We start from the raw sequence: 25,835 nt of genomic DNA, 5'->3' as shown, positions 1-25,835 counted from the left end.
GGAGTATTCACAGCTTCTGGAGGCAGGTAGTTCCACTGGTTAATTGTTCTAACTGTCAGGAAGTTTCTTCTTAGTTCTAGGTTGCTTCTCTCTTTGAAAAGCAGTTTCCATCCATTGCTTCTTGTCCTTGTTGTGATTCAGGGTCAGCCTGTGGGTTCGGCATTTGGGTCGGACGACTCAGAGGAGGAGGAGGGGGGTGTTGGAGAGCTTGCTGAGGGGGTTGGAGAGCTTGCTGATGAGAGCCCTCAGCCAGGCCCCTCCCACCTGCTCACTAGGGAGACCCAGCTGTGTGAGCCTGACAGCGTGGATGAAGATGACCCACAGCTGGCCCTGTTCAAGGATGCCTGACGCAGGAGGCAGTCAATCAGGAGTAAACAGAGGAAGGCAATGGGGCACCTTGGAAGGAGGCAGAGAGAAGCCATGCCCTGAACTGTATAAAAGGGGAATGCGTGGGAGGGCTGGTTTGCTGAAGGCAACCGTTTGAATAGTTCCTGTTTCATGGTTCGTGTTTGCTCTCTTTGCTCTGTTTATGTTTTTATGTTAATAAATTTGACAGGCTTAGTTCCAGCCTCTTGCCTTCTTGTAAAAGGGGTTGTCCCTGCCTTTTCTGCAGGGCTGGTAGTAGGCTGGTACAGAACAGTCCTGCCTTCAGGCGCTTTGGAGAATAGCTTGACTCCCTCTTTTTGGGGGCAACCCCTGAGAGATTGGAACGCTGCTATCCTGTCACCCCTGGTCCTTCTCTTCATTAAACGAGCAACCGTTCTTTATATGTTTTAGCCTCCGGGCCCCTGATGCTCTTTGTTGCTCTTCTGTGCACTCTTTCCAGAGTCTCAACATCTTTTTTACATCGTGGTGACCAAAACTGGACGCAGGATTCCAAGTGTGGCCTTACCAAGGCATCGTAAAGTGGCATTAACACTTCACGTGACCTTGATTTTATCCCTCTGTAGAATAAAAGGATAGGTTCTGATACGGTGTTGGTGTTGGTGGGGGGAATGGAAGGATTTTGTGTCTTTGCAGTCATCTGGTCATTAGTACTCTCTCTGAGAGCTGTTGAGGCTATTTGGAGTTTCCACCTGAACCAGAAACAGAATCCTTTCATTCCCCCTGCCCCAACCCCCCCCCCGTCCTTTCAGCACCTGTCCTTCCATCCCCCTCAACCATATAATCTAAACTGCTAGTACCTGTCCTTCCATCTCTCCCATCGTCAGTGTAACTGATGAAGCTTCCTGGATGGGAAGCGAAACCTCTTCTTCTTCCTCAAAAATATCAGTCCGGTGAATTGCCCATTGCATTCACAAAACTGTTGTGCGTATTTGTGAGGCAGATATTTTTGCATTGGAGATCTAGGACAGGGGTAGGCAACCTTGGCTCTTTTATGACTCGTGGACTTCAACTCCCAGAATTCCTGAGCCAGCCATGCTGAAGGGAAATGGAGAGTTTCCAAGCTGAGCCATGCTGGCTCAGGAATTCTGGGAGTTGAAGTCCACGAGTCGTAAAAGAGCCAAGGTTGCTTACTCCTGATCTAGGAGAAGCCCTAGAAACAGATTTCGGTTTTACCCCCTAATATTGTGGTTCCCTATAATCCCTTACTGAGAGAGGGATAATTGTCTCTGGCTGTTGTAAAAGCTTAATTCCTAGCAATTATGTTCTATAAATATTTTCCTAAATTTTTTTCCAGCACAGGCAGCATTTATGACTTGGCCTGTTTCTATTTACCTCCAAGCCAAATGGACTTTTCTTCCTGTCTACAGGGCATTGAAGTCATCTTGCCTAGTAAAAATAAATCCCGAAATTTGTGGTTTATTTGCATGATTGGTTTTTTTAAAAATAGGTACGATATTTTTATTTGCAATCATTCAGGAATAAGAGAGCCGCGAGCTTGAGCCTCTTCTTGGCGATATCCTTTTTGATGTTTGAAAGGGATAATTATATACCTCCCTCAGTTCTCTCTCCTTTAATCACTTTTCATAAGACTTAAATGTCCATTTTCCTGACTAACCACCATGCTCTTGATTGATCCTTCTCATTTTTTCTGCCTCCTTCTTCGAACATGGGCATATTAACAGATTTACCATGGTGGGACCGTATGCAGAATCATATACAGCAAATTACTTCCTGTAATTTGGAAGCTAAACTTCAGATTTAGAAATAGAACACAGAATATAGGCAGTCCTCAATAATATGAGTCAGTTGCTGAGGATCTGAATTTTGATCATGTGACCATGGGGATGCCACAAATGCTTGTAAGTGTGAAATACGGTCATAAGTCACTTTTTTCATTCCCGTTATAACTTTGAACAGTCACTAAATTAATGGTTATGTGATCACCATCTATAACTTTCCCAGATGGCTTCTGACAGCCAGTGGAGAAAGCCAGATTCACTTAACAACTGGAGCAAAAATTCCATTCCATTCCATTCCATTCCATTCCATTCCATTCCTTTCTGTTTTGTTCTGTTCTGTTCTGTTCTGTTCTGTTCTGTTCTGTTCTGTTCCACTCCATATTCTAATTCTAATTCTAATTCTAATTCTAATTCTTACTCTTATTCTATTCTATTCTATTCTGTTCTGTTCTGTTCTGTTCTGTTCTATTCCATTCCATATTCTAATTCTAATTCTTACTCTTATTCTATTCTATTCTATTCTATTCTATTCTATTCTATTCTATTCTATTCTATTCTATTCTATTCCATTCCATATTCTAATTCTAATTCTTACTCTTATTCTATTCTATTCCATTCCATTCCATTCCATTCTATTCTATTCTATTCTATTCTATTCTATTCTATTCTATTCTGTTCTGTTCTGTTCTGTTCTGTTCTGTTCTGTTCTGTTCTATTCCTAATTCTAATTCTAATTCTATTCTATTCTATTCTATTCTATTCTATTCTATTCTATTCTATTCTATTCTATTCTATTCTATTCTATTCTATTCTATTCTATTCTATTCTATTCTATTCCACTCCACTCCACTCCACTCCACTCCACTCCACTCCATTCCATTCCACTCCACAAAATGTTGGGCTTAATTGTGGCTGAGTCGACGACGACTTTTATTCCTGGTTTGCAGTTTCGTTTGTCTTGAAATTCTCGCCAATGGCTGCCTTTTTTTTCCAGGAGCCAAACCAAAGTGGGTCCAATCAAACAGCATGAACAGCCTTGAGCTCCTGAGGTTCCCATCTGAAAAGGTAAATGGCAATCAAGGTTGGCAGTGAAAACACCACCATTCCTGTTGTTCTAATACAACCCGCCCAATCCCGAGTGCCTTCAGGATGGGTGGACTTTAACTCCCAGAATTCTCCAGCCTGGCCTTTGCTGAGTATTCTGGGAATTTAAAAATGTCCTCCTGATAGACCTCTTCACTTCCCAGAATTCTCCAATACTGACAATTTCTGAGATTCTGGGAATCAAAAGATATGCTCCAGATAGGTGGAATTCCATTCCCAGAATTCCCCACAGCACATTTTAGTGCCCACAATTTGGAGAAGGCAGTCCTAAAAGCTGAGGCACCAATTCAAAGCAAGCTGTAAGAGTAATGGTGGCTAGGAATTGAGCAAGAGGAGTGAATGGCCGCAGACAGTGGTTTGTTGTTGCTTACCTTGTAAGATATCCTTTGGTGAAGGTTGAGGCCTTTGAACTCCGGTGCTGGAGAAGACTCCTGCGAGTCCCTTGGACTGCAAGGCGATCAAACCAGTCAGTCCTAGAGGAGATCCACCCTGACTGCTCTTTAGAAGGCCAGATCCTGAAGCTCAAACTCAAATCCTTTGGCCACCTAATGAGAAGGAAGGATTCACTGGAGAAGAGCCTCATGCTGGGAAAGGTGGAGGGCAAGAGAAGAAGGGGACGACAGAGAATGAGGTGGCTGGATGGAGTCACTGAAGCAGGAGGCGTGAGCTTAAAGGGACTCCAGAAGATGGTAGAGGACAGGAAGGCCTGGAGGAACATTGTCCATAGGGTCGCGATGGGTCGGACACGACTTCGCAACTAACAACAACAACAAAGAGTTGGTTACATTCTACCCTGCTCCACCACATTTCTTTTTATGGGCAGTAGAACTTGTACCCCTTTGTTCTTTGATGTTCTGGGGGGAAGAAGTCAGAACCAGATTTTGATGTCAACTTAGACCAAGGCACTGAATCGTCTTCCCAAGGAATATCAGGAACAATTACTTGGGTATCTGCTTCTCTTAGGACATTGTCTGATCATCTGCTTTTGGGGGAATCTTCATATTTTTGCAGGAGGGTGCTTCCTTCCAGGATCACTGATGTTCTCCTTGCAGAATCGAGGAGTTGGAAGGAGCCCATGAGGCCATCCAGACCACCTCCAGCTCCATGCAGGAATCCAAATTCTAGCATCTCACACCTTGTACACAGCCAGGGCCTTATCAGGATGCTGTGGCCTTCCTCTTTTGTCTTAAACACCTGTGTAAATGGCTGAACAGAGTTGCAATAGGAGTCTGTGGAATTATTTGGGAGGTGGGGGAATGAGTAGAAATGGGCAACCTTGGCCATAATTTGAAGCACAGTTAGTCCCTTTTTCAGTCAGCATCATCCTGCATTTACATTACTTGCATGTTACATTATCCAAGTCTTTCATTTTATTTTACCTGCATGTTGTATTTTATATTATCCAATTTTCCTGGAAAGAATAGAATAATAGTATAAGAATAGGAGTAGGAGTAGGAGTAGGAGTAGGAGTAGGAGTAGGAATAGAATAGAATAGAATAGAATAGAATAGAATAGAATAGAATAGAATAGAACAACAGAACAGAACAGAACAGAATTAATTAGAATTAGGAACAGAACAGAACGGAACGGAACAGAACAGAACAGAATAGAATAGAATAGAATTTGGAAGGGATCTTGGAGGTCATCTAGTCCAACCCCCTCCTCAAGCAGGAAGCCCTATACCATTTCAGACAAATGAGTGACCAGTCTCTTCAAAACTTCCAGTGTTGGAGATTTAAATAAAACTAATCTTTGATTAATTGGCCAAGCTGCAAACTGCAGGGAGAGAATCAATCTGTTCTCCAAAGGACCAGAAGGCAAGACAAGAAGCAACGGATGGAAACTAATCCAGGAGAGAAGCAACCTGGAACTAAGGAGAAATTTCCTAACCGTTAGAACAATCAACCAGTGGAACAACCTGCCTCCAGAAGCTGTGAATGCTCCAACGTTGGAAGTTTTTAAGAAGAGACTGGGCAACCGTTTCTCTGAAACGGTATTGGGCTTCTTGCCTGAGCAGGGGGGTTGGACTAGAAGATCTCCAAGGTCCATTCCAACTCTTGTCGTTCTGCTCCGTTCTGCTTTCAACCAGCATGTGACAATTGACCAGCAAAAAACCCATCCGTTTGAGTGTCTGCCTGTTTTTTGCTGGGAAGCAAGGAACAAGATGCGCCTTTGCACACTCTGAGCATGTGCAACAAGTTCGTAATGCACACCCCACAGCAGTGACACAAGCCAAGCATACAATAAAGGGGAAGTGAGGTCACTGCAGATGGGCTTTACTGGAAAAACCTCTGCCTTGAGGGAATGGTCCATAAATTCCTTTTTTATTTTTCCAGGATCAGAATGGAGAGAGCCACCACTTAGGAGACCTCGGAATAACCGGAAAAGATTCCTTGCCTCTCTCTGGTAGATCCCATAAGTACCGGCAAAACCCGTCACTCTTGGAGGGCTACGGTGAATCTCCTCTGGAAGCCAGTGACGTCCAGGTCCAGTTATCCCAGCTGGTAAGAAGGAAAGCGAATAAATATTTCCCCGGTGCCCATCAGTGCTTTATTTTCAGTTCTTGTCTATTCTCAGTCAGTCCAGGTCATGGCTGGCCCAAAGGTGCTTTTTTCACGGGGCAGCTTGACTTCCTTCTTTCTCCGTTGAAGACCTTTCGCTTCTCCTCCCCGAAGCTTCTTCAGTTCTGACTGAATGGCGGAGAATGGAAGGATTTATATTCCTTGCAGTCATCTGGCCATTAGCACTCTTTCTGAGAGTCGTTGAGGCCACTTGGAGGTTTATCTGTGTCCTCAGGATCACCTGAGGGGTGCAAATGGGCGCGGATCCTCCTTGGAACTGCTGAAAGGACCGTGTTGTAGACTGGAGATAGACGATGTTGTATCCTCCCCTCCTCTGTTGAGAGAGGGCCGTTCAGTTTTGACCTAGATGGCCTCTTTGACCCCTCTTTCAAACCAGCGGTCCTCTCCGTCCAAAAGGTGGACTTTGCTGCCTTTCGAAAGAGCGGCCTTTTGTCTTTTAAATGCAGTTGATGAATGGCTGACTCTTGTCCTGATGGGTTTGTACTCCTATGTTGTGCCACGCATTTACGACAAAGTGGTTGTTTTGTTTCCCCAATGTACAGATCTGCACGTGGCTCCCTGCATTGTACTGCATATACCACGTTGCTCAGTTTGCGTCTGGGTGTTTTATCCTTGGGGTGGATTTTCAGATGTTCTTCTGATGGCCTACATAGGTATTACGACCAAATTACGACCAGTTGCTGAACTATAGTTCAGGTTGACGGCCTCCAAAAAGTCAGTGGCAATCTAAATTTTCGTCTTCGGAGAAGGGTGGGATATAAATGGGATTAAACTAAAAAATAAATAAAATAAAAAAATAAAAAAAATAAATTTGAACTTACTATAGCCCACCCCTATGATCACATGATCACAATCCGGGCACTTGGCAATTTGCTCACATTTATGACCAGTTGTAGCATCCTGAGGGGCATCATATGATCATATTTTGCAACTTTTATGCCAAAAAAAGAAAAAGGCATTGGTTAAGCTGGATTTCTATATACAATCACATGACCCTACTTACACCTGCAGTGACTTACAACCGGGATAAAAATGGTTGTTTAAATGGGTCAGGTCCCGTGATTTGATTTACAACTACAACGACTTACAGTGGAAAAATCTGATCCATATTGGGGTCATAAACCAAGGATCACTGTATTTTCTCATTCATTTAGAAGGACCTTGAATTTGCATACACCACGATGAAACAATAAGGTTTATCTGTTAACACCATGCATTGAAAAGAAAGGCCTTTTGAAACACACACACACACACACACACACACACACACATATGTTTTAACCCGTGGCTCAGGAGGTTAAAACACTGCCTGATATATAATCAGCCCGGGTTCGAATCTCAGATAAAGGGTATGACTAACTGACGAGAACATAAAGAGTTCGAAATGATCATCTTAGCCTCCCAAATTCTTTATTAGCAATTTGAATAATTTTAGGAAATAAGAACACACACACACACACACACACACACACACACATATATATATATATATGCAAAACCTCAGAAAACAAATATATATATATATATATATATATATATATATATATATATATATATATATATATATATATATATATATATATATGCAAAAATCTAGTATCCCCATCCCATTGTCCTTCCACGGGAGCACCAATACAAGAGCAAAAGAGCATTTTATAGAAGAGAAAGTTTGAAAGGTTTTTTTCCCCCAGGGTTTGGAGCATGCGAAAAAGCAGGAAGTGTTTTCAAATTGCATCTTTGCATTTCAAAACTCATGTTCCGTGCAGATTTTTTTTTCAAAAAAAATCTTTATTTAGGAATACAGTTACTGCAGTATTTTTCTGGCATGTAGGCTAAAACAGGTTTGCACTAATTAAAACTTGTATGGGGGAATTAACACAACGCTAAAACCACGTGAACTTTTAAGAAGCAGTGTGTACATTTCAACAGATCAGTTCTATATTTGTGCCTGAGTGAAAGGCGTTTTCATTTGAGCACAGTTGAGAAAGCCTCAAAAACTAGTAGAGGCTGAATAAAGGAACACACAATAAACACAAATATGCACGAATAACAATAAATAAAACTATGTGAACAGACTGTTCTCAGATGCAGGGGAAAGAGAATAAATTCTCCAGTCAAAAATGCAAATTTGCCCTAATCACCAAATTCACCTTTTCTGAGCAGAAGCCTTTTGATTTTTCTTTTATTTTTTTTTAGCATGCAGGAAGCACAGATGTTTAATTCCTAATGCATTTATGTTGATGATAACCCGGTTGTCAGCCACAGCCTCCAAGCCAAGCCCATTTATAGGCACTGGATAAGGGGACAACCAGATGCAAGTTGGCTGATAAATTCCAGACCTGCACAGCTTGATCTGTTTGGATTCTGGGCCATTTTTCATGTCCTGTTAGCATTAAACTGCCATTAAGATCGGGAGCCTTGCTTTGCCGAAGAACAAAAACATAGTAAAACGTTGTAGGGAGCAAAATGATCAGGGCTGATTGTTTTTTGTTTTTTTTTGAAGCTCAGTTGGTCTGCTGGGCATCGGAGACATTGAGGATGACAAGTTTGCTTCATTAATTAAACAGAAGTGAACACAGTGATTCTCCTTGGGTTAAATAATTGTCCTAGTCACCGTAAGGTAAAGACTTGGTTCTACCAAACTAGGTCCAGCAAAGGAAGAAGTCCATATCCTGGGTGGAAAACCTAAATAGCAACGAGGGGTCCTTGGTGCTCTCTGAGCTTGGTTGTCTCCTTGCAGACATTTCATTACCCAAATGAAACGACATCCACAATGAAACGAGCTCAGAGAGTAATAAGGACGCCTCGTTTCAAATTAGTCAAGGAGAGAAGCAACCTAGAACTAAGGAGAAACTTCCTGACAGTGAGAACAATTAGCCAGTGGAACAACCTGCCTCCATAAGCTGTGAATGCTCCAACACTGGAAGTTTTTAAGAAGAGACTGGACAGCCGTTTGTCTGAAATGGTATAGGGTTTCCTGCCTGAGCAGGGGGTTGGACTAGATGACCTCGAAGGTCCCTTCCAACTTTATTATTATTATTATTATTATTATTATTATTATTATTATTATTATTATTATTATTATTATTATATTATATAGGATCCCCTGCTCGAGTAGGGGGTTGGACTAGATGACCTCCAAGGTCCCTTCCAACTTCTTCTTCTTCTTCTTCTTCTTCTTCTTCTTCTTCTTCTTCTTCTTCCTCTTCTTCTTCTTCTTCTTCTTCTTCTTCATTATTATTATTATTATTATTATTATTATTACTATTATTATTAATTATTATTATTATTATTACCCTATTTTCCTCAGTTGATCAATAGCTGTGCTTTGTCTCCTAAAGAGGTGACTAACAGGTGAGATGCTACCTATCTTAAAATATTTGCTGTTCCATGAATTGGTGCTTTTCATTCCCAATCAGAAAGGAAAAGATTAAGACAAATCTTGGGAACAATCTCCTGATGGTACAAGGGCTTTTGGCAGGATACTTTCCTGGAAAATGGGGATAATCCAGGGGTAGGCAACCTTGGCTCGTGGACTTCAACTCCCAGAATTCTTGGGCCACCTTGGCTTTTTTATGACTCGTGGACTTCAACTCCCAGAATTCCTGAGGCACCTTGGCTCTTTTATGACTCGTGGACTTCAACTCCCAGAATTCCTGGGCCACCTTGGCTCTTTTATGACTCGTGGACTTCAACTCCCAGAATTTCTGGGCCACCTTGGCTCTTTTATGACTCGTGGACTTCCACTCCCAGAATTCCTGAGCCAGCATAGACTGTGGCAAAAGCAAGCAAGGGTGGCACCCATAGTAACAGGTGCCTTGGGAGCAATCCCAAAACAACTGGAGTACCACAGGCTGGAATAAGAGGGAACTTCTGTGCTTGCTAAGTACAACACATGGAGAATAGCTTGACTCCCTCTTCTTTGTGGCAACCCGTGAGATAGCAGTCTTCCAATATCTCAGGGGCTGCCACGAAGAAGAGGGAATCAAGCTATTCTCCAAAGCACCTGAAGGTAGGGCAAGAGGCAATCGATGGAAACTCACCAAGGAGCACCAGAGGGAAGGACGAGAAACTGACCAAAGAGAGAAGCAACCTGGAATTGAGGAGAACATTCCTGACAGTGAGAACAATTAACCAGGAGAACAGGTTGCCACCAGAAATCGTGGGTGCTTCATTGCTGGAGGTTTTTCAGAAGAGACTGGACATTCAGCTGTCTGTGATGGTATATAGGTTCTCCTGCTTGAGCAGGGGGATGGACTAGAAGACCTCCAAGGTCCCTTCTATTCTATTCCATTCCATTCCATTCCATTCCATTCCATTCTATTCTTATTTCTTATTCTACTCTACTCTATTCTATTCTTATTTCTTATTTCTTTCTATTCTATTCTATTCTATTCTATTCTATTCTATTCTATTCTATTCTATTCTATTCTATTCTATTCTATTCTATTCTATTCCATTCCATTCCATTCCATTCCATTCCATTCCATTCCATTCCATCCCATCCCATCCCATCCCATCCCATCCCATCCCATCCCATCCCATCCCATTGTCCCAATCCAGTTCAATTCCCTCTTAACTGTTAAAAGTGTGCAAATGGGCTTATTTCACATGACATACAATCTACAATTCTTCATCCCTGCAGAGCCTGTGTAGGTCCCCCCCCATTTTTTTAAATCTTTGAGGGAGCAGAACATAGAACAATTTTAATGCTTTTATTATAGTTTGGGGTGTGTAGTTTGTCCGATTTAATTTCTAAGGTCATTCTGGGCGAAGAAGTAGGGTTGTGGGGTCTGTGTCTCTCTGAGTTTGGGTTTTCTTGCAGACATTTCATTACCAAACTAGGTTACATCATCAGTGGTAGTAACGGATGACGTTATCTGGTTTGGCTAGTGAAACATCTGCAAGAAAACATCTGCAAACTCACAAGGCACCAAGGACCCCACAGTCCAATCCTGAGCTACGAATATTCTCTTCTAGCAGAAAGAGGTTTACTCAAGTTTGAAATCACTTAGAATGCTGATAGCTGCTATTCAGTTTCTAATATAACCATGGCTTTTTTTCTCATCGAACGCTCAGAACGGAGTTCCGGCACCTTTTTTGGATGGAACCTTGTAGGGTAGGCAAGGCGGGTTGTATGACGTGTGTGTGTTCCGGCACCTTTTTCTTTTACAAAAAAAGCACTGAATATAATTAAAAGCAATAATGATAATGATAACTTTATTATCACTTTGAATGTACACCAATCGGCATACATCAAAATGAAATTTCGTTGCCTACAGCTCTCAAAGGGTCACCACCTCCGATATATACTCCTTGTTCGGGGCCCGCTCAAATTTCACATTGTCCATTTTAGTCTCTAGGGAGTGAACAATGGCAAACAGGACAGATGGAAATGGGGCTCCATGTGGATTAGCCCTCAAATTCGCTTGTATTCTGACAACCTCGCCTTCTTTCCTTTTTCTGATCCTGACTCTTCCACCTTTTCCTTAAAGAGGCCTTGCTTCTTTTCGCCCCTGGAGCACACTGCTGCCGCCGCCACCAACTCCTCCAAAAGCCTCTCTCTCTTCCTCTGGGCCTGCCGACAGCCTCATCCAGTTCCTTCGCTCCGTAAGCTCCAGGTCCTCTCCTCCTCTGCCTCCTCTGGAAACAGCCCTGATTTGCAATACAATCCATCACTGGGCCAGCAGTCAGATCTTGCTGCTGGTAGAACAAATTCAAACAGCGCCAACGACTTTTAACGGTCTCACCAGCAGTTCCAAAACAACTAGAAACTCGCCATGCCAGCAAAGATTTTCGGTCATATGTTACCTTAGTTCCACCATGTTGCTCAAACACGTTAAAATCTTCCTGATCATGTGGCCTATAGTCCTTACTATCCCTCCTAAAAGTATTCGCCTTCAAGAGCCAATGCAGCCGCAGCCATTCCAGGCGCCGCCATCTTAAGTAATTAGTTCTTTTAACTAGGATCGCAACTTAACTTTTCTAACAAAAATGCTAGAGATTACTTGGGCTGGTTGGACTAGATCACAGGTAGGCAACCTCGGCTCTTTTATGACTCATGGTGACTATGCTGACTCAGGAATTCTGGGAGTTGAAGTCCATGAGCCATAAAAGAGCCGAGGTTGCCTACCCCTGGACTAGATCCATATTTTGTTCAAAAGAGATTTCCGGGAGTTGAAACCCGTCAATTTTAATGTTATGAAGTTCGAAAAAAAAGTGGATTTATTTCTATGGCGTCTTCCACGTCTGGGATTCCTATGATTCATTGTATGCTGGATTTTTAAGAAACCTGTGGCTATTTTGAACAGCCAGGAAGCATCTTTGGCTGGGGTTAATTGGAGGGTAAACATAAGCTCCTCTTGCTTATGTTTAATTCCTGGGTTTGAAAAATGCACGTTATAAAACTATTTTTTCCATTCACCCATTTTAGGGTGGATGGTAAAAACAGCATCTATCCTTAGTTTTAGCAAAATGGGAAAGGATGGAAAAGAAAGAAATAGAGATGTCACTTCAGGAGAGCTGCAGTCCAGGCAATGAGGGGAAAATAATCACAGTTTTATCTTAGAATATCTGAAGGACAACCCCCAGACCTCTTTTAGAGGTTTTACTAACCCCAGAGGCCATTATACCGTTTATTCAATTTTGCAATTATTTATACCAGTATGTAGCTAAAGCTTTTTATAGCTGAGACATTATTTGCGACATTTTAAGGAGGTTGGGGGGGGTTTGTTTAACTTTTCAACACTTACATCATCCCTATTAATTTTAGCAGTTGATGAAGTTTAAAACTGTTAAGCTGCAAAAATCTAAGCCTCCAGAAGCTTGAAACAGTTAGGTTAAAAAAAAATGAAACCTAGCCAAAACAGAGGGGAAAAAAATCTTCAGAAAATTAATACTGTGGCCTGAAAAACTCTTTAAAACCATCTCAAAGCACAACCCTTAAACATACTGAAAATAGAGCTTTGGGAAAAGAAAGGCCTTCAGCCGTGAACCTGTTCAGAAAGCTATTGCATCACTCAGAGACCATTTCTGAGAAGTCATTTTTTCTGGGAACCAACCAATGCCACTAGATGAGACATGTCAAGAATAACCTCTCAGGTTCCTAGCTGGAAATTGTGCATCCAAGAACATGTTTGTAAGCAGTTGGTGACTTTTAAGAACTCCAATGTGTATGGCGCCATGTTGACGGTAGCCTGGTGAGTCTTTGGCAGTAGAGTAGAATAATAAGAATAAGAATAAGAATAATAATAATAATAATAATAATAATAATAATAATAATAATAATAAGAAGAAGAAGAAGAAGAAGAAGAAGAAGAAGAAGAAGAAGAGGTGGTGGTGGTTGGAAGGGACCTTGGAGGTCATCTAGTCCAACCCCCTGCTAAGGCAGGAAACCCTATACCATTTCAGACAAATGGCTGTCCAGTCTCTTCTTAAAAACTTCCAGTGTTGGAACATTCACCACTTCTGGAGGCAGGTGGTTCCACTGGTTAATTGTTCTAACTGTCAGGAAGTTTCTCCTTAGTTCTAGGTTGCTTCTCTCCTTGACTAGTTTCCATCCGTTGCTTCTTGTCCTGCTTTCAGGTGCTTTGGAGAATAGCTTGGCTCCCTCTTCTTTGTGGCGGCCCCTGAGATATTGGAACACTGCTATCATGTCACCCCTCACCCTTCATTAAACTACACATACCCAATTCCAGCAACCGTTCCCTATATGTTTTAGCCTCCAGTCCTCCAATCATCTTTGTTGCTCTTCTCTGTACTCTTTCTAGAGTCTCGACATCTTTTTTGCATCGTGGTGACCAAAACTGGATGCAGTATTCCAGGTGTGGCCTTACCAAGGCATTGTAAAGTGGTATTAGTACTTCACGTGATCTTGATTCTATCCCTCTGTTAATGCCTAGCACTGTGTTGGCTTTTTTGACAGCTGCAGCACACTGCTGGCTCATATTTAAGTGATTGTCCACTAGGACTCCGAGATCCCTCTCAGAGAGTGGAGTGGAGTGGAGTGGAGTGGAGTGGAGTGGAGTGGAGTGGAGTAGAGTAGAGTAGAGTAGAGTAGAGTAGAGTAGAGTAGAGTAGAGTGGAGTGGAGTGGAGTGGAGTGGAGTGGAGTGGAGTGGAGTGGAGTGGAGTGGAGTGGAGTGGAGTGGAGTAGAGTAGAGTAGAGTAGAGTAGAGTAGAGTAGAGTAGAGTAGAGTAGAGTAGAGTAGAATAGATAATATGGAATGGAGAGTGGAGTGGAATAGAATGGAATGGAATTGGAATGGAATGGAATAGAATGGAACAGAACAGAGCTGCAAGGGACCTTGGAGGTCTTCTAGTCCAGCCCCCTGCTTAAGCAGGAGAACCTACACCATCTCAGACAGGTAAAATGTCTAGTCTCCTCTTAAAAACCTCCAGTGATGGAGCGCCCTTGATTTGTAGGAGTAAGCTGTTCCACTGGTTAATTGTTGTCACTGTTGCTTCTCTCTTTGGTCAGTTTCCAACCATTGTTTCTCATCCTTCCCTCTGGTGCTTTGGAGAATAGTTTGATCCCCCTCTGCCTTGTGCCAGCCCCTCAAATACTGGAACACTGCTATCCTGTCTCCCCTATTTCTTCTTTTCTTTAGACTGGCCAAACCCAAGTCCTGCAGCCGTACTTCGTATGTTTTAGTCTCCAGGCCTTGGATCATCTTAGTAGCTTTTCTCTGAATTTTTTTTCTAATCTCTCAGCATCTTTTTTCGTGATATGGTGACCATATAGTGTAAAGATATACTGTAGTGGGTAAAATAAATTACAGCTAGTCCTTGACTTGACAACTGAAAACAGAATCTCTGTCACTCAGCTAGCTATGAGATCACTGAGTAGTGCCTGATTTTAGGAACTTTTTTTGTGCTGTGGTCACTGAGCAAATATGTCTTCCCTCACCGACTTTGCTTGTTGGAAGCCCTCTGGATGTGACCCCCTCAGGATGCTGCAACCATCATGCCAAGTGCTCGAGTTTTGATCACGGTCATAAGTGCAAGGACCGGTCATAATCCACTTTTTTCAGCACCATTGAAAGTGGTGGTAGGTGGAATGAATTCTAGTTGTGAAATTAAATGGGGGGCTCCGGAGGTGATCTTCCTCGGAAGAATTTAAGTAGAATTTAATATATCTTGCCTACGATTACACAGCAGACAAAACAGCAACACGACTCTTTTATTCAACCTACGACCATTTGTTTAATGATGGTCTGAACTTTCAGCGATTGGGACGGGACCCGGAGTGACATTCTTGCCATCCGCTTGAGCGGGTCAGTTGAGGTACTTGAGAGAGTCTTGTTGCTGAAGTTCATCCCAAGTCTGTGGAACCTCCATGGTTAGAGAGAGTATATCTTTGAAACAGTGGGGGAACACCTCTTAAAGCTCTGGTTGGCCCTGGCTGGGTGCCTTGCATTGGTCAGAGTGGGAACTGGCTTGGATCCAGCAGAGTTTTGTAGGATTCACACCATCGTTAAACCTGGGTTATCAAACCCATTGTTATGTGGATGTTGCCTGCAGCACCCTTCAAAACAAGCCGTACTATGGCTTCAGGTGAAAGGCCTCAGTTTGCTGAAGTGCAAATGAAGCCATATGAGCCAGTTATGGTGCCAGCTCCAATCTTAGTAAGAGTTGGCCATCTGAAATGGTATAGGATTTCCTACCTGAGCAGGGGGGTTGGACTAGAACAGAGGTCTCCAACCTTTGGGGCACTGTTTCCGTGGAGAGAGTTTTTTCCAGGGACTGGAGGGTGTGTGGTTTTGTGTGCTGCCTGCATCCCGCAGATGGGGCTTTGCTTGTTTGTGCGGACTGGTTGCTGGCATGCCGTGGCCCGGTATTGGTCCACGGACCAGGGGTACTGGTCTAGTCCAGGAGCCCTGGACTAGAATACCTACAAGGTCCCTTCCAACTATTCTACTCTACTCTACTCTACTCTACTCTACTCTACTCTACTCTACTCTACTCTTCTATTCCTTAATTCTATTCTATTCTATTCTATTCTATTCTATTCTATTCTATTCTATTCTATTCTATTCTATTCTATTCTATTCTATTCTATTCTATTCCTTATTTCTATTCTGTTCTGTTCTGTTCTAGTCTATTCCTTTATTCTATTCTATTCTATTCAACTCGTGGAAGAACTCTAGTCTGTTTCTTGTTTAGTTTTATGGACAAACCAAGATTCTTGGTTTCCTGAAGCAAAAGCCCCAAAGCCTAGAAAAGAAGTCATTTCAGATTCTGGCTTGTAGAAGAACAAGCTAAATGGGACGTTCCTAATATGCACTCCAAACTAAGTAAACCACAGATTGTTTTCCTTTTTTTTTAACTAATCCTATTTTGACAAAAGGAATCAAGCAAGAAACCAGCTTGAATGATCTGGCGATCAAGTCTTTAGAATCCTGGCTATAAACCTGTGAATAGATACAATATTTTCCTTAGTTACAGACATTCCTTCCTTGCTGTGAAACCACCAAGATGCTTTTCCTAGCTCTTCAAAATGGACACTCTTAAAAAGGCAACTTGCTGGAACAGAGAATAATAAATGCAGGTTGCCTTCAGTCCATAAATCCCACAGTATTTTATTTTCTCTAAGAGTCTGGAAATTCTCATTTGTCTGAGATGTGTTTTGGGGGCACTGGTTTGCATTTTGTGTGTCATTTCTAATATTTCCTCCCTCCCCTGCTTAAAAATTATGTTGGTGCAATCAGATTTTTTCTTCTTCTTAAAAGTCTAAAAACAGCATTCACTTGATATTTTTCAGCACACCTCCTTTGCAAATTTTTGAAGCATGCTTTCTGGCAGTCTTAGAAACGTGTCTTGTGGTCTATGGTAGGATGAGAAATCAAGGTTTTTTTTAAAAAAAATCCTTCAACAGAAGTAGATACTGAGAACAGTATTCCTCTTCTGACAGCCACTTACTGGTCCAAATCTTTGTCAGAGTTTGCAAAACAAGAAATACCCTCATCACTAAACAAAATGAGGAAAGATAATCACCAATATTTTTGCAAGGCCTTTGTACCTTGGACCAGATGGCTTGAGATTTTGATGATGTGGAGCAGGGACAGGGCACCTTTTTTGGATGGAATCTTGTAGGGTAGGCAAGGCAGGTTGTATGACATGTGTGAGTTCCGGCACCTTTTTCTTTTACAAAAAAAGCACTGAGCAGGGATCTTCAAACTTGGCCCTTTTATGACATGTGGACTTCAACTCCCAGAATTCCTGGCTGAGGAATTCTGGGAGTTGAAGTCCACAAGTCATAAAAGGGCCAAGTTTGAAGACCCCTGATGTGGAGGATCTCTTGCTGGAATCATGCAAAGTTTCAGGAATTGGTCTCCCCACTCGCCCAGCACCTATTTCTCATCTTTTCTCATCTACCCTACTATCTTCTCCTGTTCATTTCTTAGGATTTATCAGTTCTTGTTTTTAATTTATGATTAATGATTGTAACTATGATTTATGACCTATGACCTATTACTTGCGGTTTATGTGTACACGGTAAGCTTATGTACTGGAGACAAATTCCTTGTGTGTCTGATCACACTTGGCCAATGCAGAATATATTTTCTCTTCTCTTCTCTTCTCTTCTCTTCTCTTCTCTTCTCTTCTCTTCTCTTCTCTTCTCTTCTCTTCTCTTCTCTCCTCTCCTCTCCTCTCCTCTCCTCTCCTCTCCTCTCCTCTCCTCTCCTCTCCTCTCAACTAGATCATATCTAAACAGCTGTTGGCTGCATCTACAAGTTGTAAACATAGGGTCCTGTTCGCCTTGATTCATGAACTTTTTTCTGTCACTTAATGTGTTGAACGTACAAACTATTGGGCTTAATTTGTTATGCAATGCCAGGGAAATGGGTTAATTGAGAAACCAGGCTATTGCGTGCTCTGGGAACATAGCCTGTTTTGCTTTATGATTTTAGACCATAGTTTGACCCATTCTGGGTTCTCCTTCCTATCTGGATGGCATTTTGTCCTATAAAGTTGTAAACTTTACAGGGGTTGGGACAAAGGAATGCTTTGATTTAGTGCCACAGAGAAAGAGAGAGAGAGAGAGAAACAGAGAAAGGGAGAGAGGGAGGGAGAAAAAGCAAGAGAGAGAGAGAGAGAGAAAGAGAGACAGAGAAAGGGAGGATGAGAGAGAGGGAGGGAGAGAGAAAGGGAGAGACAGAAAAAGAGAGAGAAAGGGAGGGAGGGAGGGAGAGAAAGAGAGAGGGAGAGAGAGAAAAGGAGAGAGAAAAAGCAAAAGAGAGAAAGGGAGAAAAAGCGAGAGAGAGAGAAAGAGAAAGGGAGGGAGGGAGAGAGAAAAAGGGAGAGAGAAAAAGCAAGAGAGAGAAAAAGCGCGCGCGCGAGAGAGAGACAGAGAAAGGGAGGGAGGGAGGGAGAGAGAGAGAGAGAAAGAGAGAGAGAAAGGGAGGGAGGGAGAGGGAGGGAGGGAGAGAGAAAAAGGGAGAGAGAAAAAGCAAGAGAGAGAGAAAAAGCGCGCGCGAGAGAGAAAGAGAGACAGAGAAAGGGAGGGAGGGAGGGAGGGATAGAGAGAGAGATTGCATCTGTAACTGAATCTCCTGAGATGCCAAACATTTATTTTCCATAACATAGGAAGCTCCCCCATCACGGAAAACTCAGGGGCCATTGCTCTTTAGGTGAGCCATGTCCAACTGCCCACCTGAATGAAGAAGATAGCTGTTGACTTTTTCTTTAAAAAGAAAAGTTTCAACAAAAGTTGGAAGTCCACAAGTCATAAAAGGGCCAAGTTTGAAGAGCCCTGCTTGTGGACTTCAACTCCCAGAGTTCCTCAGAACTGTTCCTTTTGCCAGCCGACTGCTTGGCCTGGGTCATCACAGTTTACTGGGTTTACTCCTGGGTTATCTCATGCAGCCTGCTCTGACACTTTGATCTTCTCCCTTAAATCAGTCATCATTCCCTCCTCCCTCAGCTGCCTCTGTCCTGTGTACAGGCAGTCCTTGACTTACAACCACTCATTTAACAACTGTCAAAAGTTACACCCCTCCTTGAAAATGACTTACAGACGCTCCCTGCACTCACGAAGCATCGCAACATCCCCAGGGCTCTGTGATCGACATCCGGATGCTGGGAAGCCAGCCTGTCTTTACGACGGTTGTCGCGCCACCATTTGCAAGCTTTCCAAGTGGCTTCCAATCAATAGCCGTGTGATTCACTTAATGACCCTGTGGTTCGCTTAACGACTGAACCGACACGTTGTAAAATTGAAGGCGATGCGCTTAATACGGGTGGTCCTCGTCTCACAGCCACAACTGAGCCCAGAATTTCTGTTCCTGACCGAGACATTTGCTGAACGAGCTTTGTCCTCGCTTGACGACCTTCCTTGCCCCAGTTGTAAAGTGAACCCCTGCGGCTGTTAGCTTAGTCACACGGTTGTTAAGTGAATCTGGATTCCCCCACTGACTTTGCTTGTCAAAAGACCGCGAAAGGGGATCACGGGACGCCCCCCCCCCGGATGCGTCAAGTGTCATAAATATGAGCCAGTTGCCACGGGCGAATGCTGTAACGTACGTCATTTTTTTTAACGATGTAACTTTGAACGGTCACTCAATGAACTGTTGTAAGTCGAGGACAGCCTGGAACTGTTTCTGGGCATGCTGGTTTCGCAGAGGCAAGAGACCAAAGTCACGCTTTCTCCAAGCTCAGTTTCACAAAAGCCAGGTTTTGCAAGGTGACACCTCACCGGGAGCTACGTGCCGCCTGAACTCCTTCATCCTCCAGCGTTGCAGAACATGACCTGTTCTGGAAATTCCTCCCTGGCCTGTTATTTCCTTTTAAATTTAGATTTCTTCTTTTGCCACCTTGGAGAACGTCTCCTCGACCCAATGGGCAGGCAGTGGATTATTAAGGACTAAATTTAGAGGCCTGGTCTCATTCGGCTGAGTCTTTCTGCTGATAGAAGAGTCTCTCGGGTCATTTGAAAAACATTTAATTCCTGCCTTTACAGTCACTTGACAAGGTGATTCTTTGTCAAAGAAAGGAAGAAATGTAGGTGACGATCTTTCCTCCTTGGGGCTGGGGGGAGCGAAATGCAGACGGTTTGACACATGATTAAAGACATTTCCTTAGGGAGGGGAGCTGAGAGATGGAAGGGGCTGACATTTTGAGGTGTCCCTTGATGCTTGGAAACCACCGCGTGAACCATTGGACACTGCTGCCTTCCCAAGACCTGAATCCTCTTGACCGGGAATAAATCTTTTTTCCTGAGGTTTCTGGCTATTTCCTTTCCATCAAAGGTACAAATCTGATATGTTAAGACAGTGTTTCTCAACTCTGGTAGCTTTAAGATGAATGTCACGGTTCTGACAGATGAAACCCTTCAAAAGAATGTCCAGGCGTTGTTTAACTTAAAGAATCTTTTATTCAGATAACACAGTATCGGCACTACATAGTTGAACCCCAAAACTAAAACTCCCCTGCCCTGGATACAAAGTAACAAAGTACAATTCCCACCTCCAATAAAGAATCATAAATCACATTCCCCAATTAACTTGAAGCGTGCGGGCTTTCTCCCCAGCTCTCCAGCCGAAAACGCTATCAGCTCTGGGCCCAATGTCCTTGGGTTCCCACGGCAGAGTTATTATTGTTATGGCTAGCTGGACTCTTATCCCGATCCCCACTCCCAGCACCAACTAATTCTAAAAAGAAAATGGCTGCGTTTTCATCTGCTGTCAAAGCAAGGACATCCGATGTTAGCAGCATCGACACTGTGTGGACTTCAACTCCCAGAATTCCCCTGCCATTGTTTTGTGAAAAAAAAATAACGCCAGGAGCACAGATTGAGTTGTGTGCTTCCACGTTCCCTGAATAAAACTTGTCAGCCTCGCCTCTCAGAATCAAGTAAAACATGAGGTGGTCTTTTCATTGGAAAGTAAAGAGCTAGATGGGTAGATTGACTTATTGGGTGCAATTAAGTTATTTCTGATTCTTGCCAACCTCACAGATAAGTTTTTATCTACGATGATCTTCCCCAACCTGGTCTTTCATGTCTTCCAATGGCCCACCCATTCCCAAGTAATTAAATTATCCACCTTGCTGTTGGTTGTTGTCGTCTTCTCTTTCTTCCCATTGAATAATTGACTGATTAGGTGTTATTGAGTCTTGGCAATCACATAGATAGGCTATCTCCATGATGATCCGTCCCCAGCCTGGTCCTTCAGATCTTTCAGTGGTGTCCCCATTGCCACTGTAACTGTCCACCCACCTTGTTGCTGGTCATTCTCTTCTCTGTCCTTCCACTTTTTCCCATCATTTGCACTTCAGCTCCTCAGCCACCATAGCTTGGAGGTTGGAGATCCCTGATCTAAATATTTCTTATCTTGACCATCCACGGCAATCTCAGGAGTCTTCTCCAACACCAATGTTCAAAAGCATAGATACTCTTCCTGTCCTACTTCTTCAAAATCCTGGGAAACCTAACCTGTGTAAGAATCCCTATTAACAATATTCATTTCAATCAATCAGAATAGAGCTGGAAGGGACCTTGGAGGTCTTCTAGTCCAGCCCCCTGCTCAAGCAGGAGTCCCTATATCATTTCAGACAAGTGGCTGTCCAGCCTCTTCTTAAAAACCTCCAGTGATGGAGCCCCAATGATTTCAGGTGGCAAGCTGTTCCGCTGGTTAATTGTCCTCACTGTTAGGAAGTTTCTCCTTAATTCCAGGTTGCTTCTCTCCTTTTTCCCAAGCTCATGTCTACTTCACGGCAAAGATGGTGTTAATTAGGGCTGTCCATCAAATCAGAAAAGCTCTTTGGATGTTCTGTTGGTGCCAAAGGGGGAGAAGAGAGGGAGAGGGTGTCGATTCAGGTTACAAAGACGACTGTGTCATGTTGCACTTCATTTTTTTATCAGTCGTGTAAAAGTAATGAGCCTAGTTCATTACTTTTGTGTTCCCATAGCAGGTGAAAAGGGAAAAGGGTACAGGTAGTCCTCAAGTTATGACGGATCCTTTAGTGACTATTGAAGTTAGAGCAACCGCCCCCTCCCTAAAGTCCTGCAACCAGATTCACATTACTGCATTTTACATTCCCCCCTCCCCCTGGAAACCAGTGTTTACCATCACGTTGGCTTAAGCACCACCGTGAAAACAGGTCCATATCGCATGAAGAGCCACCATCACAACTTAAGGCTGTAATTGCCAGGCTCAATTACGATCCGAAATCAAAGGAGTATTCCTTCATTAGCTCTGTATTTTGGAAAAAATAGTTCGTGGAAATAACCAATAGCTGGCTGGTGCAGCTGAGCCAACTGGAAACTTTCCAGTGCACAACAGGTTTTCAGCGGTGCCCCCCAAAATATATATATTGTGCTTTGGTCCCGACGTTTTTGTATCGTCAAAATTCAGGCAGTTGACGGGCACTCTCTTTCGCTGGATATTTTACACTGTGTGCTGGAGAGAGACAGATGCAGGGTATAATTTTGAGGGGGAATATCAAATGCGGTGGCCCAGGACGTGGATCTGGGGTGGTGGAAAAGAGGTTTCGTCCACATTTGCACCTGTGAGACTGGCTATCAAGAGAAGCCGGGTTTGTGTGTGGCTGCCCGGTGAGCTTCTGTTGTGCTACTTCCTCGGTGGAAACATTGGAGAAAAAACAATCAACAAATCCGTTGATAAAATATTTGAAAAGCAATCATTTTAATAGTATTTTTATTATTATAAAAGCACAATCTTGTGTGGGATCTCTGAAGCTTAGCCGAGAAGGGAAGAGGGATTTAGGATGCAGGAAAGGAGAGTGAATCAGGATCCTGTTTTTGCCAGCAGCCACCTCTTCCCTGCCTGCCTTCTCTCAAGGCGTCACTATTTTTAATTCTTCTCAAGGTAATCAGGTCTAATTTTAAAAGATTGCCTCTCTGCCTTGATGAAGGTCCTCGGCCTCTTAGGCACGGCAGCCTCCGCACGGCAGCCTCCGTCTCCCCTCCGAAGAATTTGTCAGTCTTAGGGTCAGGGACAGGGAGGAGAGAAAAGAGGAGAGGAGACAGAGAAGAGAGGGGAGGAGAGGAGAAGAATGAGGAAGAGGGGAGGGGAGGAGAGAGGGGAAGAGAGGAATGAGGGAAGAGAGGAGAAGAATGGTGGAAGAGGGGAGGGGAAGAGAGAGGGGAAGAGAGGAATGAGGGAAGAGAGGAGAAGAATGGTAGAAGAGGGGAGAGGAGGAGAGGAGAAGAGAGGGGAGGGGAGGGGAGGAGAAAGGAAAGGAATGATGGAGAAGAGGGGAGGGGAGAGGAGAAGAATGATGGAAGAGGGGAAGAGAGGAAAGAGAGGAATGATGGAAGAGAGGAGAAGAATGGTAGAAGAGGGGAGAGGAGGAGAGGAGAAGTGGGGAGGGGAGGAGAAAGGAAAGGAATGATGGAGGAGAGGGGAGGGGAAGAGAGGAATGAGGGGAGAGGAGAGGGGAGGAGAGAGAAAAAGATGGAGGGGAGGGGAGGAGAGGCCAGGTTAGCCTTACCTTGTTTAACGAGGAAAGTGATTCAAGAGCACCTACCCAAGGAGGTCAAATGAAGGCTGTGTATTTGTTAAGTGTCCAGTTATGTGCAAATAAATAGCAAGCGCAGAGTTTTCTAGGAAGGTCCCCTGGGATTTTCAGAGAAACTCTGAATTTGGTCTTCTCGTGCCGAGCGAATTCCTCCATCACCTTAAAAGCCAGAGCCGCTGAGTTTGGGCTTAATGACATGCGAAGCGAGAATTTGCCAGAAGCGGGGTTACACCTACTCCTCAAGTTACAACAGTTCATTTAATGACTGTTCGAAGATACGACATCGCTGGCAAAAAAAATGGGATTGTTTTTCACACTTGCGACCGCTGCAGCATCCCTGCATTCGCGTGATCAAAATCCAGAACACTTGGCAACCGACTCGCATTTACGACGGCTGCAAGCATCCCGGGGTCATGCGATCCCCTTTTGCGACTTCCCCTGGCAAGCAAAATATCTGGGGAAGCCCGGTTCCCTTTCACTAACTGTGGTGATTCACTTAATAACCGAGGCAAGAGAAGTGGCAAAATGGGGGGGGGGGGCAAAACTCCCTTAACGAATGTCCCACTTAGCAACAGATTATTCCGGCCTCAATTGCCCTCGTTAAGTCCAGGACTGCCTGTATTTCTTTGGGCACCCCGCTGGTTATGCCAAACCCACGAATTGAGGATGGTGCGTGTGTTGTGTGTACCCAGCCAAACGCGGTTTGTCAAAGGGCTGTTTTTCCAGGAAGTTGTTATTCAGCAGACCGTGATTCAAACAAACCCTGGCTTCCTGCTGTGGGAGAAACCCAGGCTCTATCCTGGCTCTGCTCAGTGTTGGGGTTAAATCTGCAAGAGATTGCTCCTAGGGGGGGGGAACCCTCTTTTTGACGGCCAGTGTCCCTTTCTTTTGGACTCCTGAAAGAAAGCCAGGCGTCTCTCAGCAGTGGGTGTGCAATTGAAGGCTTGCCTTGGCCTAATTGAAGGAATTGTAGTTCTTCAGATTCCAGTAAAATAGCTGAGCTGGGATAGGAGGGGGGGGTTTGAGCCTCCACCCGTCTTACACTTCTTCCTTCGGGCCCTTCATTGACTGTGTTTCGTTCTGCTAAGCTTGGCACCACCAGCATAGCTGGCGGGGGCCTGTGTAACCGCCCACGTCATCCTGCAGGAGGTAAGACCTCTGGGCTGGTTGAAGGAGAACATGGCTACCTAGCAAGGCACCCGTGCCCATTTTCCTTGGCTTCAAAGCCCCTCTGCAGCTTGACTCATCTGCCGGTTAGGCCAAAACGAGGAGCGGAGTTTCTCCAAATGGAGAGCGGCGATCTTGGCTCCAGGGATTGGAGATTCTCGGTCCTCCAAGTCACAGTTGTCCCAAAGGTGCTTTTTCAGGACTTCCTTGTTTTTCCTTTGAAGACGTTTCGCTTCTCATCCCAGAACCGTGATGGCGAACCTATGGCACGGGGGCCACAGGGTGGCACACAGAGCCCTCTCTGTGGGCACGCACGCTGTCGGCCCAGACTTAGGCCTACAGTTGGGTTTTATAAAACCTTTTCGCTTTAGGCCTCTGCTGCCATGTGCAAAAAAAAAGGTTCAATCAATCAATCAATCGATGTCAACTTCACGCAGGGAAAAAAAAGATCTCGCAAAGTTGGAATTGATTGATTGAACTTTTTAGTCCCACCCAGTCTGCCGTTACCACTGCAGCCACGCCCACCCAAAGGGCCACACCCACCCAATGGGCCACACCCACTTGGCACCCGATGATACATGTGGGTTTTGGGGTTGGAGTTTTGGCACTCGGTCCCTAAAAGGTTCGCCATCACTGTCCCAGAAGCTTCTTCAGGTCTGACTGGATGGTGGGGGAAAGGGAAGGATTTATACTCCTCGCAGACAGCTGGACGTTTGCCTCCTTTTTCGAGAGTCGTTGAGGCCCCTCGGAGCTTGTAAATCCTTCCCTCCTCCACCATCCAGTCGGAGCTGAAGAAGCCTCTGGGAGGAGAAGCGAAACGTCTTCAAAGAAACATCTCTGGGATTGCTCCGGTGACGTTTTGTCTTGTGAGAAGGACACGCAACCCGAACTCTGCCACCTGGGATCAACACCCTACTTGCCCTTAAATATTGGCAAAAGCTAGCCTTGGATTCAGACCAGATCCCCTTTTGTCTTCCTCCCTCCAAGATCAACTCTGGCCGTGGAATGGAGCTTTGTGCTTTTTTTCCCCCCCAAGTGGCATTTCTCAGCCTTGGCCATTTTCCAGAGGTGTGGACGTCCAACCCCAAGAAATCCCCAGCCAGCTAGGAAGGGACAAGTAGATCCCGTTTGGAATCTTTGAGGCTTAGCCAAGAAGAAAAGAGGAATGTATCTTGGGCCAGCAAGGCTGGCTGGTGAATTCTGGGAGTGATAGTAGTGTTCCAGTATTTGAGGGGCTGCCACAAATACTGTTCTCCAAAGCCCAAGAGGGCAGGAGAAGAAACAACAGTTGGAAACTGACCAAAGAGAGAAGCAACCTGGAATTAAGGAGAAACTTCCTGACGGGGAGGACAATTAACCGGTGGAACAGCTTGCCA

General features: G+C 44.1%; 1 protein-coding gene across 1 annotated transcript in view; it reads left to right on the top strand.

Moving 5' to 3' along the window:
• The window catches only part of GPSM1 (G protein signaling modulator 1), a 95,508-nt gene that overhangs the window by 53,718 nt on the left and 15,955 nt on the right, over positions 1 to 25,835 (top strand). The window contains exons 10-11 of the mRNA XM_083375100.1: positions 3,121 to 3,191; positions 5,567 to 5,734. Of these exons, the coding sequence (XP_083231226.1) occupies positions 3,121 to 3,191; positions 5,567 to 5,734 (239 nt within the window). The remainder of the gene's footprint in view (positions 1 to 3,120; positions 3,192 to 5,566; positions 5,735 to 25,835) is intronic.

The sequence above is a fragment of the Vipera ursinii genome (genome assembly GCF_947247035.1).
Source record: "Vipera ursinii genome assembly, chromosome: 16".
NCBI lineage: Eukaryota > Metazoa > Chordata > Lepidosauria > Squamata > Viperidae > Vipera > Vipera ursinii.
This window is presented reverse-complemented; position numbering and strand designations above follow the sequence as displayed.